Source organism: Rhododendron vialii, chromosome 3a (genome assembly GCF_030253575.1).
Source record: "Rhododendron vialii isolate Sample 1 chromosome 3a, ASM3025357v1".
Classification (NCBI taxonomy): domain Eukaryota; kingdom Viridiplantae; phylum Streptophyta; class Magnoliopsida; order Ericales; family Ericaceae; genus Rhododendron; species Rhododendron vialii.
Genome location: NC_080559.1, coordinates 7074299 through 7088385, shown reverse-complemented (window position 1 = coordinate 7088385; position 14087 = coordinate 7074299). Strand labels below are relative to the sequence as shown.

At 39.3% G+C, this 14087-nt stretch overlaps 2 protein-coding genes across 3 annotated transcripts; one reads left to right on the top strand and one right to left on the bottom strand.

The window, feature by feature from the left end:
* Positions 1-2178: 2178 nt before the first annotated feature.
* LOC131318511 (uncharacterized) lies at positions 2179-4039 on the top strand. Its single transcript, XM_058348338.1, has 2 exons — positions 2179-2217; positions 2313-4039. Exons 1-2 carry the CDS (start codon positions 2194-2196, stop codon positions 3870-3872), a joined length of 1584 nt encoding a protein of 527 aa, XP_058204321.1. The 5' UTR covers positions 2179-2193; the 3' UTR covers positions 3873-4039.
* A 241-nt stretch (positions 4040-4280) lies between these two features.
* On the bottom strand, positions 4281-13205 carry LOC131318510 (uncharacterized). 2 transcript variants are annotated; one of them, XM_058348336.1, is made up of 9 exons: positions 12861-13205; positions 10318-10522; positions 9700-9790; positions 9476-9621; positions 6942-7185; positions 6738-6842; positions 6074-6256; positions 5786-5990; positions 4281-4957 (listed from the first exon to the last, which is right to left on the bottom strand). In XM_058348336.1, exons 1-9 carry the CDS (start codon positions 13102-13104, stop codon positions 4467-4469), a joined length of 1914 nt encoding a protein of 637 aa, XP_058204319.1. In that variant the 5' UTR covers positions 13105-13205; the 3' UTR covers positions 4281-4466. The 2 variants fall into 2 exon arrangements, with proteins under 2 accessions (XP_058204319.1, XP_058204320.1); XM_058348337.1 differs by lacking the exon at positions 4281-4957 and adding an exon at positions 5552-5615 and having other exon boundaries at positions 5761-5990.
* Between the last annotated feature and the right edge of the window lie 882 nt (positions 13206-14087).

Sequence of the window (14087 nt, the reverse complement as noted above, 5' to 3'; positions counted from 1 at the left end):
GTGATTTTGCAAAATACACGACTGTGATTAAAACGGCAGCGGCACCTTCGATTGCGAAGAAACCGGGTCCTTTTTTCCTTTTTGGAAAACGACACCTGAGATTGAAATTACTTAACGAAGAAGGTAGCGGGATTTGAAATGTATACAGCCAAGCAAAAATAAAAGCAGCATTTAAGACCCAGGGGCCGACTGAAAACTCATGACGCGGTTACGCGCGGGGTACGTGTCAATGCTCAACCACGAATAGAAAAATCACAGCTTTGACTCCCCACGAGTGCAGGACACGTCACCGCAACTACATTCCTCTACGTGTGAGAAGATCAAATCCCCTTATCCTATAAATGTACCTCTACTACTACGATATCGGATCAAAACTAGAAAGAAACAAGACATCAGAGTTACAAGAACCCAGTGGAAGCCTCTGAAAAGGAAAAAGCTCCATCTCATGTAAGTCCTTTTTTTTCAGAAATCCCCTTATCCTATAAATAGGATTTTGATAACGAGGTTTCGGGCCAGCTTACATGATCGTCGATTATGTCACGATCATTCATTCAAATGCATGTTTTATTGCGTCTCGCTTACCGGCGCCTATCAGGAGGTGGATAATATGCATGAAACGCAAATATGTTAGAATTTCACTCCGCAAAAAAAAAATACCAGAAAGGTTTGATCCGAACAGTTTTTTATTGAACGGTTCAAATAAAAACTGTTCAAATCAAATTTTTTTCGGTCATTTTTTTTGCTAATTTCTCGCGGGCACCCTTAAAATCACATTCTGCATATATTGAACGGTTTGGATCATAAAAATTTGATCGGAAATTATGAGATTGAGATTTTGGGTATTTTTTTAGGTGTCTTTGAACCGTCGCGCGCGCGTGTATATATATATCCCCGGATATGGATATGTTTTTTACTTTTTTTTTGTTTTTTTGTTTGATCCGGATATGCATTTTACTCAATGGCGGTGGTAAGCATTTTCCTTTAATGTTTTATCTTGCTTGAATTTCTGAAGTTTTTATCTTCTTGAATGTTTGGAAATGAAAATGCGTTACATTTGTGTATTTTCTCCAAGAACCTCGATTCTCTTTCAGAGGCCTTGCAAGCTTTTTGGACTTTTGGAGAGTTTTTGTCTTTTTTCAAAAGAAATTTACGTTTGGTAATTCTGCGCCAAATTTTTGTAGATTATTAATTCATCACGTGAAGAATTGGAAAAGTAAATTTTCTTTTACTTTTACCCAAATATTTTTGAAAATATCCAAGACAAAAAGTCCAAAAATCCCAAAAGCCAAACTTTTGGGGCTTTAACTTGGATATTTCTAAAACTATTTAGGTAAAAGGCAAAATATTTGGGTTTCCCGATTTCTCTCATTAAAACGAATAAATAGTCCACAAAAGTTTGGAGCTAAACTAACAAACACAATATATATATATATATATATATATATATATATATATATATATATATATATATATATATATATATTTTGAATAAAGACCAAACGCCCAGAAAGCCCAAAAAGCTTAGCAGAACAAAGAAACTATGGACGCTGCTTTTCCCTCTTTGTGAAATGGATCCTTACAGTGTCAGTCATGTGACTAAATGGATGGTTTCTGTTGGTGCTAGTTTTATTCTTAATAATGACCTTCCAATACTATGCGATCATACCCGTTAGAAACTTATGATGATTACCTGAATATCTGCTGAATTTGGGCTCGTATTAGCCTGTGCTCAGCGAAAGTCAGTAGTGTTAGGTGTAGTTAGTGAGGTTTGAACCTTAGTCAAATGCATGGGAGTACATTGTTCCAATCATTGGGCTATCACTCCAGTTGCATGAAGCTCTAACTTATCATGCGCTTGTTATTTTTGTCTTGGACTCGGGAATCGGCTCAATTTGCCCTGCCTTATTCTTGCCCTTTTCATCAATTTTCATTCTGTAACAAGTTCAGGCCATTTGATGCCAACAGTAGCACAGTAGTTCAAGATACCTTGATGTGAATTCAGGGCAAATGGATATGAATCTGCTAGACGCTAGTCGAAATGAACTGTTTGGATTTGGTTTACTCATTTCGTTTGTTGAACAGCTTTCAAGTTGGTTTTCCATATCTCAGTTTCATCTCAATTTGTGAATACATTAATAATGAACCTACCTAGTACGGTGCTGTTTTTACTCGAACATCTTAAAGATCAAGTTTATGCTATGTAATTTGACAATTACTGTAAGTTCTATACCATCTTCAATAGGGAGAATCCTATGCTTCTTTTGCTGTTTGTTAATTTAGTTGATGTATGTGTTCTGCATCTTTCTTCACAGATCATTTGCAATCAAACAAGAAGGATCACCATAGAAATGGAAGACAAACCCGAATCTGCTGTTAAGGGAGGAGAGTATGGGGAGAAGCAAGAACTTCACCTCAAAGTTGAGACAGATAAAGAGGAAATAAAAGAGTTGAAGAAAAAGGAGGAGGAGAAGAAGATTGACAAGGATGAAAAGGTTAAAAAGAATGAGAAAGAGGGGAAAAAGGTGTTGGAAAAAGAATGCGAGGATAGTATGGATGGAGAGCAGAAGGGGCATGGAGCCGTAAAATCCCCGGAAAAAGAAGAAAAGAAGAAAGAGAAAAAAGACAAAGACAAGGGAAAAGAAAAGAAGAAGAAAGATGATGGCGGGGACTCAGAGGAAGGGGAGAAAGTGAAAGAGAAAGAGGACAATAAGAAGAAGAAGAAGAAGGAGAAGAAGGATAAATCAGGTGAATCGGATGACAAAGAAGATATAAAGGTGGAGAAAAAAGAGGAAGGGGAGAAAGGGAAAGAGAAAGAGGAAAAGAAGAAGAAGAAGAAGGATGGTGAATCGGATGACAAAGAAGATATAAAGGTGGAGAAAAAAGAGAAAAAGAAGAAAGACAAGGACTCAAAGGAGGAGCACGACGAAACAATGAAATGCAAAGAGGGAGAGCTGAGTGTCGACGAGGCAGAGAAACCCAAACACGGAAAGGAAGAGATGCATGAAGAGAAAGCAAAGAAGAAAAAGAAGCATGAAGACTACGATGATAAGCATGAAGCGAAGAAAGACAAGGAAGAGAAGAAGGGAAAAGAAATGAAGAGTAAAGACAAAGAGCAGGTAGAGGGAGAATCCAACGAGGAAACAGAAGAGGAGATGGGAAAAGAAGGTAAAAAAGAGAAGAAGAAGAAAGATAAGGAGAAGAAACACAAGAAGAAGCACGAAGATGATGCTGAGGAGGGGAAGTGTGAGGATAAAGTTACGTCAAGGGAGATTGAAATACAGGAAAATGGGCAGGGGTTGGAGGGGAAAGCAGAGGGTAGGAAAGAAGAAGGAAATGGTGGTGAGAAAAAGAAGCCCAAAGATGATGACAAAACTGAAGGAAAGAACAAAGAGAAGAAGCAGCATAAGCAGAAAAAGATTGAAGGCAAAGAGGATTTAGAGGAAGAATTCAACGAGGAAACCGGAGAAGAGAAGGAGAAAGTAAAAGATGACAAGGAGAAACGAGATGAGAAGAAACACAAGGATGGCATAGACGCCGAAGTTCTGTCAAAGGACATTGTGAAGGAAGAAAATGTGAAGGACTCTGAGGGGGAAGTGGAAGGGAAGCACAAAGAGAGAGGGAAAAAATGCAAGGGTAAGAAAGTCAAGGACAAGGTTGACAAGGGGGAGAAGAAGAGGAAACTTGAGGGAAAATACAAGGGGAAGGAACTTGGCAAGCTTAAAAGTAAACTAGAGAAAATCAATGGGAAAATCGAATCGCTCCTGGAGAAAAAAGAAGACATCATGAAACTGATTAAAGAGGCTGAGAATGAGAGTCAGGTCAATGGAGAGAAGCCCAAAGTTACTGAACAAACAAATGCCGAGGCGGCGTAGTGATTTGTGCGTTTTTTTCTTTCACGGAATAATGATGTGTGGTGGATGCAGCTTCATTCTCTGCTCTTTTTCAGTTTATTTTTGTAATATTTGGTGGTTTCTCATGTATGGGCTTGTGGAATAAAATGAAATCTACGTTTAAAGACGAATAAATAGCAGTTTTGTCATTTGGCTTCGTGCAAGATGCGGAAGTATGTAATTTTACAATCTCCTCTGTGCAGGAAAAAAGCCTAAGGACCGGCTAGTATGTTTCACTGTGCTGATAGGGTAACTGGGTAGCCAAATCAGGCTGTAAAAAAAAGAAAAAAAAAGAAAAAAAGAAAAAAAGAGCAGCCAGATCAGGTATGAAATTTGTTGTTTGAATAAGTTTCTACACGGACATAAGAGTGAGCAGATATTGGGCTCCAGTTGCGAAAATTCCATTATATTTGACCAAGGTGGTGTATAATCGTGCTTTTGTGTAAAGAAGGCATGAAATGTATCAAGCCAGTACAAACTTTATGAGTACTTTTATGCATACTTATGTTACGTGGTAATTGCTTTTGTGTTGCTGACAAATGTGAAACATACAAATGTTTATTTCCTCCAGAAGGACTAATAGTTTCCTCCGGTTGGTTTGGTGGAGAGTCCATGTCCAAATGGAAAGAGAGGATCATAGTGGGTATCCTCAACATTCATTGGGAGCTGATCAGCAGTCTTGAACCAAGTGATTGGAAGCTTGCCGGTGAAACCATAGTCTCCGAATAAAACATCAGCAACACCTTGGCCTTCAGTACCCGGAAGCCAAGCAGCTATGAGGGCATCAATCGAGGCAAGATGCGGTTGAATTACAACAGGACGGCCACTGATAATGATAACAACACATTTCAAAGACCCACAAACGTTTCTAATGGTGCTTGGACCAGGGTAAGGGATCGTCAAATTCAAGCTGTCGCCGTTTGTCTCAGCGTATGGGTGCTCTCCTACCACAACAATTGCGTAGGAGAATTCACCGGACTTGACATAGTGAGAGCTGGGGTTCTCTTTGTGGACGACATCTGTTGTTGGATCAACGGTCCGTTTTATAGCAGTTAGGATTGTCGTACCTGCAAATGAAAATGGGTTTGTCAGGTCACTTAAATGAATAACATGCATCTACCATGGTTGTTATTCTCATGTCTTCTGCATCATTTCATATCCCATTTGTTAATGCTGGCTTTATATGTTATTATCAGATGGACTCTTCTATTCCCCCAAGTGTACTCGTGTCCACTGGCTATAAAAAGGCCAATGGTGTGGGAAGAGTCTTCCACTAGAACCCAAATTAGATGCTTGAATCTTTAAATTTTTGAGACAATTGAAGAAGTACATTTGGTAGTAAAGCTAACTTTTGGCGCAGCTGAAAGATAGGAATTCCTTGTTTCCCTAAATCTCATTTTGTTTCCAGTACACCTTATAATTTTGCCCTATCATGTCTGATATCATACTGTATGCAGTATAATTACATGTTCAACATGTGTCTACATAGACTGCACGCTCGTACCCAACATTTGGATACATATTTGATATATAGCAATAAGTTTAGGAAAGTCTGACACTTGAACACACATCTGTGTAGACTGTTTTTATATTCGTGTCCAAGTCTATGTAAAATAGGGCCTCGTTGGTTTAGTTGCGTCTCTCCTCAGCAAGCTATAGTACCCACAAGGAAACTTTCAGTTCCGGTGGGAGAAAATAGGGAAGAAGTAGCTTAGATAGTACTCCCTCCGTCCCAAAATGTTTGTCCGGTCCGCAAAACGAAGACTCAAAAATAATGCATTTCTTTCAAGAAAAAATTCAATCTTTTCCCATAAATTTACGTCCTCGTTTTTCGGACCGGACAACCATTATAGGACGGAGGGAGTAGTACATAGGGAGTGTGGTTATCAGTTTACCAGTTGTAAGGTTATTGCCACTCACTCCCTGCCACTCCATTGTCCACCCACCACACTGGTAGCCAAGATTATCAGCATGGCTTCCTGCAACAAGTATTTTTGACGCCTTTTTTGGAAGCGGCAACAATGGCTTGTCTGCGGATACACCATTCTTCAGCAGCACAAGAGATTTTCTCACTGCTTCCCTAGCTAGTTTTCTGTGTTCCTGCATGATAAAATGCCACAACCAGATAATAAATTTACCCTCTTTCTCTAGTCATAAAATGCCAAAGTAACTTAGAGACTGACCAGACGTCCTAGCTGGTTGGCAAGACTACGATCAGCGAATGGGTTTTCAAACAGACCCATCACAAACTTCACCCTTAAAATCCTCCTCACTGCATCATCGATTCGGCTCATGGTTATGATCCTCTTCTTAACCATCATCGTTAGACCATCAATAAATTCAGTGTAGTTGAAGGGAACCATAACCTGTAACAAGGGCATAACTGCATAAGTAGTATGTAAATTACGCTCACAATCAACTCGAATCGAGTAGTTGAAATCATAGTAGCCAATATTGTGATGGAAGCAGAAACCATACAGGATACGAAAAGATGAACCGTGGTCCAAACTATAGTTTGGAAAATAGATTTTTAAAGGTGAGACAAGACTCAGTAGGATATCGATGATTTCTATACACAGAGATAATAAAACAGTTTCACTGCCAATAAAAGATCAAATGCAAAAAAATATGTATAGAAGGGAACTATGATTGCTAAATTAGGATTTTAGATCTGTAAAAATATAGTTGATACGTCTATATTAGCTTCTTTAAGCTTTTCCAGTTTTTAAAAACACCTTGGAAATGTTTATAGAAGTTTCCTTCAAAATTTTATGAGAGTTCCGTCGCTGTTCTAGAACTGCATTGGAAATTTCAGAACTTCCTATATCACTGTTAAGCACAACTCACCATGTCAATGCCAGCTTGAATTCCAGCTTGGATGGAGTAAGTGTAGTTAGCATGAGGTGGACTAGTTATAAAGTCGATCCCCTCCATATCTGAAATGACAAAACCCTGAACCAGTTTCAAAACTTGATGTGAGTACTGAGTTGCTTCAGTTCGGTTACTTCAGTATAAGCAAGATGGAAATGGATTAGATGTAAATTTATTTACTCTGAAATGAAGGGTGTTCTTGAGGAAACCGGTAACCAGATTGCGGTTAGCGTGCATTTTTTCGCCATTCAAGCTGGAGTAAGAGACCATAATGGTCGCCACACCTTTGATGATGGAGTGGTAGTAGGGCGGCATGTGAGTTGTTAGCAATCCATGCCAGCTTGTAATTGTGTTATTGGAATTGATGCCTTCTGTCGTGCCTCCATCACCCACGTAGTGTTTAGCACATGCAGCAACCTTTGTTCTTAGGGGGAAGAAAATTGATGGAGTTTAGGTAAATTGAATCAATTATGAAGTTAGTCCGTCTCTGTAGCATGCATTGACATGAAAAATATCCAGAGAGAGTGCTTAGTTTAAGAATTCATCAAGTAATGATTTGAAGTTTGACGTGGTGATATTAAGGCCTACCAAGTTTGGTGCCTCGATGGCAGCAACACTTTATGAGTAGTCTCTCGTTGTGTTTCTTGAAATGGATCGTGCCAATGCTTCAGAAATAAAAATTGGATCTGGAATTGGGTTTTAGATAACTTGATCAATAACTCCCTTTAGGGAGCACAAAGGGCAAGCTAAACCTTCCTGAAAATGGACATGGTTTCAAACCTCCCTTCCCTTTGCTTTCAAGCACTTCATCCTGCTTTTCCAGAACTATACGTGCTATAACACTAATCTATAACAATTCAAGAATTTTCATCGCATAAGTATTACCATATATCATTTGACCGGTATATTTGGGGGGGAAACCCTTATTTTAAGTCTTTTCCCTTCTCAACATCTTCTTGTTTCAGTTCCCAGAAGGAGTCGTCCATAGATTCTATGCTCAAGATGGCAGAGCACCTTATTCCTCCTCACTATGCGGTTTACACATGATGTAGGAGTACACAGACCGACATTTTTATATTCATTAGGTATTCCCTTGCCTTCTTGTCATGATAACTCAAAACCAACTCCTCTGAAGTATTGAAGTCCAGTTCGTCAGAGACAACATGGCTTTGATTGTTTGAATTCTCAACACTTAATTTAAACTCTCTGACGAACTGGACAGGCGTAGATATTCGAACTCCAAGGTTAGTACAACAGTCGACAAGAGCAATTTTACTTTTGCTTTCATCAGATCAACCTTGTCACAATGAGATATAAGTTTCATTTCAACTTCTAGTGTCTCTGTCCAATGTGGTGAGGCCTGCAGCTTTTGGTTGTGTTAGGAGTGAAGAAAGCAAAGCCTGTGGTGACGCAAAATCAGAGCTTTATGGAGCATGCTTGGGGCAATGCTCAATAACCAAATGAGAGTAAGGATGGACCACACCCATGCTGTCTACCTTTGCCTCCACTTTCTCTTTAGTATTACATCGGTATAATTGTTACCCCTTTTTCAGAACGATGTTAACTACTACCTCCAAACTAGTATATGAGCCTAGGCAAGCTTGTCCACTCATTACCTATTGGTATTGAGTTGTATCCTTTAACAAGGAGTATTATTTGCAAGCAGCTGTAGAGGGAAATAGAAGAAGAGGTAAATGCATTTCGCAGACTAAAACTAAAAAGGTAGTTAAAAAATGAGTCAGTGATTGAAGGTGACCAGTTGGCAGTTAGGAGAATTGGAATTAGACCTATGACTAGTGGGCTGAAAGGGACCTTTTTGGATATAAAAAGAAGAAAGCTTAAAAGGGTTTTTGGACCATGAGGAGTAAGGACCATGACACGCCAAAAGTAGCCAAAGTTGACTGTGATCCTGATGAATTCAAAAGCTAGATTGTGGTGGTCACTGAACTAAATAAAAAGGTGGATTAGTTTCAGCAATGGTACCGTTTAAAACAAGTCTCATGTGCAGCATACTTGTTTGGCAGAACATGGTTGTGGACCGACATAAATCTTACCTCATATTGCCCTAAAACTATCTAGTCTTGATTATTATTTACTTGGGATCACCAACTATGAGTGTATTTCATCCTTTAATCCCATTCAAAGTGATGTAATTAATTGAATTAAGGGTAACCATGGCATTTCTAATTGCCATAACCATGTTTTTCGGGCCTACTCTATTTGTTAGAGGAAAGTTAATTGGTCGACCATGCAGATAACAATACCGTCTCAATCGACTTCTCATTTTACCTTCAATTGGGGCCGAGATGGGAGTGGCTCAACTGAAGAGAAACTAGGAGTGGCTCTACTATTAGCTACTAATGTGTTTGTGGGTTTCTTAATTTATCTTGTTACAGGAAATCATCCTCATAAAAATTCTCGTTTCAGCTATGTATATGTCATAAATAAGTTTTTTAACCATCCAACAATTAGTACTATTCAGTCACTTGTAACCTCGATATGATAATTGCATACCGAGCTGTCATTAGAAGCATCTTTGGGTTAAGAAATAAGCAACAAACACTTACGGAGGCCTAAAATAATGCAGCCTTTTGTTTTCACTTGCACAGAAAAAAGTAGGAGTAATAGATTGTGATTCTCATAGCTAGATCTTTTGTTTTCTAAAAATATATATTAGTCTCTGATTTGGAAAAAAAGAGAGAAGGGACTCTTACTTGCCAGCGACAAAGGGGACACCTTTCCGATAATTAACAGGAATTTCTCCTTGTAATCCGGGTATAATCTCAGTCATCGCTTCAACAATCTTGGGATCTTCACTATAGCTTTCATAGCACCGTCCCCATCTTGGATCTCTGCAGACCTGTATTTGGATGGTATCAGGGTATTTTTAATTGAACTTGGTAAGTTTCAAAGATAAATTGGCTATTGATTTAAATACCGCTATACATGGTGCAAAAGCATAATGGATGCCTGTAGCTCTAACTTCCAAAGCAGTAGCAGCCCCAATTTTCTTGACTAGTTCAGGGTCCCTGGTTAACAACATTAGATCAGTAAATCATGGTTGTCAGAAATAGATGAAAACTCTCAGTTGATATCAAATCTTAAATAATCTCTCTGGATATGTGGTGTACGTTTAGTGAATAACTTAAGGCAGCTGAAGTAGGAATTTGTAACATTTCTAACATTCTTGTCCTTCCATACTTTTTTGGTTACTGTTATGCTAATTCCTATTTTTCTATGTATTGAATGGCTAATTACTTTCTATTCATGGAAATGACATTGTTCTTTTCTGAGAACTTCTGTCAGTAGATGCGTTTGAGATTAGGCTAAGAACTACAGTATACTACAGTGATAGCCACTGTGTCTGAATTGAGCAATTATTCAGTAGTCCCAGACCACCAACGCAGCATGCTAACATGATACTCCCAGATCCATAATGGTTGGAGTCGCACGCACATGCATAATGGAACGCTGTGCCTCAAGAGCATGGAAAAATTTTCCAATGAGAACCCAAGGACATTTACAGGCATATTAGCATATATGACTACCTACTTGCCTTGTAGCTCCAAGCCCAATATTGTGAGGGAATATTGTTGCCTTGTAAACATTGTTGTGACCGTGAACAGCGTCAATCCCATAAATCATAGGGATTCCTAGTCGAGTTGACATCGAACCCTTCTGGAATTTGTTCACCATCTTGATCCACCTTTTAGCCGAAGCATGCTTAGCCGGACCACTCCCACCGCCACTCAGTACACTTCCTTCAAAAAAAAGAAGAAAACCAATAATAACCAAGTTTGACACCGGAACAACATAATAGCTGCAAAGTTGCTGTCCCAAAACTCTTTGGTACTTGATCCTCACACAATAGGTCGTAGTTGAGCTAGATGAGATAACATTCCACAGAATACAGATGTGTTAGTTTTGGGTAGGTCGCAGCTCGGCTCGTTAGTGGCTCGTTCAAGCTCGGCTCGGAAGTTAAATGAACAAGCTCGAGCTGATTTTTTCAGTTCGTTTTGTAAATGAGCCGAGCTCGAGCTAGGATAAGCTCAGCTCGAGTTGGCTCGCGAGCCAGGGTAAATACACTTAAGTTTAGGATTTTTATTGTTATTTCATAATTTGTTCTTTTCGTTTTCAGTTTCCAGTCAACCAAGAGAGGCGAGAGCACACGCACACTTGCACACCATCCCTCCATAGGAAAATGAAAGATATATACCTTCACAATCAAAATATTTTTGGTTGTATTAGGCCTATGCGAGGATATATATACATTTTTCGTTGGTCCGTTGAGACTCGTGAACAAGCTCGAGCTCGAGTCAAGCCAAGGCCCGCTCGGCTCGAGCTCGACTAGTTAAGTTTTCACTGAGCTCGAGCTCGAACTCGTGTTCGTTAAAAACTTAATAAACAAGTTTGAATATAGTAAGGATCGGCTCGGCTCGTTTGCAGTCCTAGTTTTGGGTCTCAAAACCCAACCCCTCTCTCTGCCCACGGTTCTCAATAAGTTTTCTATCCAATTATTACTCTCATTTCCCTATCTATATCCATTCATTACCCCAAAAAAACTCTTTCAAAACCCAAACTAAACAAACCTCCTATGCTTTTTTTTTTTTTATCTTGGAAAAAATAACACCATCAACTTGGACAATGAACAAATCTTTCCATTCAAAACACCTTCACAAACAAACACTAAAACCAATCAAGATAACAAGAAGCTGCAATTTGAAAAAGTGGGAGAGAGAGACTCAACCCCATGATTTATCCAATTGGGGGGTCCATAATACGGAGTATCATGAGTCGGAAAAAAGTCCTCTTTCTGGGGCATTACATCGAACACTTGATACGTAGTGAAGTTCAAAATACCCAGCAATCATATATAAAGCTATCAGAGGAAGATGTTTGCGTTGGACCAAGATAAATACATGCTGGAAATGCCAAACTTTCCAGGCTCATGCTTAAGAAAAAAAACTATAGAGATTCTGTTGGGTAAAATACCCGATTAGCCGCGCAACGAAAGCGTAACGAAAAACAATCACACAAAAGAGACACAAGATTACGTGGTTCCCCAAACTCGGTACGTTCACGGAGAGAGAACAACTTCCACTAAAATTGAACGAGTACAATGAGATACAAAATACCCTACTCTAGCTCTCAAGCTCTCGATATTTTTATCTCTCCCACACTCACCAATAACATTGTCACACAATTTTGCTCTCTCTCTCTCTCTCTCTCTCTCAATATGCTCTCTGCCGTTTTTCCCACACATACTCAATTCACGGCACAACACCACTCTAAATACACAGCATTGACAAAGGCATGAAAAACTCTTCCACTGCCGAGAAGGCTCTAGAGCCAGCACAACAAATGCTCTATGGGACTAGTAGAAATGCACCACCCAAAGCCAATTAATTCCACCGAACAATTTTCTATACAGCCAAACAAATTCCCTCTGTTTTCATTTTCCAAAAGCATTAACACCACATGGGCAAAACTCAACAGATTCATCGTAAGAGCATGTGGTCACATCGCGTCCCCAAATTTTATCTAATTTCGGAGCCCCCTAATTTTTACACTATTATATTATGCATATACAAATATTAGTACAAGACTTTAATTACTACTGTTGCTTCTAAAAATGCAAGAAGAATTCTTTAACAAAGCACTAATTTTCAAGTTTTTTTTTTTTTTTTTGTAATGATCTCTTTAAAGTTACTTTTATATCTTCAAAAAGTAAAATATTTTACTTGCGAATTATATATATCACCTGTTTAAAAAGTTTGCATCAGAACCCGAGAACTCGGAGCCTGCACCTGTGTCCATCTCGTTGTCCGTCTCGACAATCAATAGAAGGATTCTTTTAAAAATTCAAACCGTTTAAAACACTTTTGAACGGTGAGATTGAGACGTTGCTGCATGCTGCAATGATTTGCTTACAGCAGCCCCCGCTTCAAAGAGGCTTTAACCAATATCACATCCCTAAAAAGGAAAAAAAAAACGAGTCTTCCTGACCTTTTTTATTGGCCGTTTCTAATAAATTGTCTAATCGCCGACAAATTGACAATATAATAGTAGTACTACCAACAGTGAAAGAATGAATTTTACCGATGAAGTAGTTCTTCATGACCTCGGCCGACGCAACGCTGCGCTCAATCTGCACCATCTGGCCAATCTTCTCCTCCAAGCTCATCCTCCTCATTAGGTCCTTGATTCTTGCATTCAGTGGTTGTTTGGGATCTCTGTATTTCACGTACGTTTTTCCCTCAGCTACAGACATTAATCCGCAGCAGCAGATTACAAGAGTTGTTCCCATGAGAATACCCATTGGAGTTGCGGGAATCCTCAGCATTTTTCTCTCAGTTGGCTATCAAATTGGAACTGTGGAAGAAGAAGAGCAGCTCGTGCAAGCAAACCATGAAAAATACCTTGAAAAGAGGATTACAGATTTTAAAATAGGTACAAGTTTGCTGGAATTTGTCCGAGTGAACAGAACAATAATTGAGTGGACCCATCACTGTGCACCGAATCCGATAAAAAGAAAAAAAAAAAAAAACATTCTTCACCGAAAGTTTTTAAAACAGGCTGGACAGGGCTGTGCCTATATCTATCATCTCTGTCGCTCTAATCAGTCAATTAGCTCCTAATCAGTCACCTCCACGTGCATTTGGGCTGCACATGAGGGAAAGTGTTAGAATTATCCCACATTGCTCATCTAAGCCACCCAAACTTGATTAATAAATTCTAGAGGCTACTCCACCTATTGCCAATTGGTTTTAGGTTGGAGCCCTCCAAGAAATCTAACATGGTATCAGAGCTAGGCCTTGGGTGGTCTCACCTCTCGTTGGAAAGTCTCTGTCACCTTTGTCGCCCGATTCAATCGCTCAGCTCCTAGTCTCCTGGTCAGTCACCTCCATGTGCATTCGGGCTGCACGTGAGGAAGAGTGTTAGACTTGTCCCACATTGTTCATCTAACCACCGCATCCGGACTGCATGTGAGGAGGAGTGTTAGACTTGTCTCACATTGCTCATCTAACCTACCCAAGCTTGGATAATAAGTTCTAGAGATAACTCCACCTATTGTCAATTGATTTTAAGTTGGAACCCTGCAAAAAATCTAACAGAGTTGAGTCGAGCTTGAGTTGTAAACAAGCCAAAAAACTTGAGTTCAAGCCTTTATGAACCGAGCCGAGCTCGAGAGCCGCACGGTTCGTTTACAGCCTTGACATTGTCCGATCTCCTCCAATTTTTAGAAATTTTTGAGTCTGTTTCATAACCAACAAATGATCGGAACCATACATGGTATAAAACTTGTCGAAAGAAAGAAGAATATTT

What these genes read in the sequence shown, in the direction of transcription:
- LOC131318510 (XM_058348336.1), bottom strand. Translation starts at nt 13,104, where the DNA reads ATGCTGAGGATTCCCGCAACTCCAATGGGTATTCTCATGGGAACAACT. An exon ending in ATTGGGCTTGGAGCTACAAG is followed by an intron (nt 9,791 to 10,317) that starts GCAAGTAGGTAG and finishes GTTGTTAACCAG; the next exon opens with GGACCCTGAACTAGTCAAGA. An exon ending in AGAACACCCTTCATTTCAGA is followed by an intron (nt 6,843 to 6,941) that starts GTAAATAAATTT and finishes AAACTGGTTCAG; the next exon opens with GGTTTTGTCATTTCAGATAT.
- LOC131318511 (XM_058348338.1), top strand. Translation starts at nt 2,194, where the DNA reads ATGCTATGTAATTTGACAATTACT. An exon ending in TATGTAATTTGACAATTACT is followed by an intron (nt 2,218 to 2,312) that starts GTAAGTTCTATA and finishes CTTTCTTCACAG; the next exon opens with ATCATTTGCAATCAAACAAG.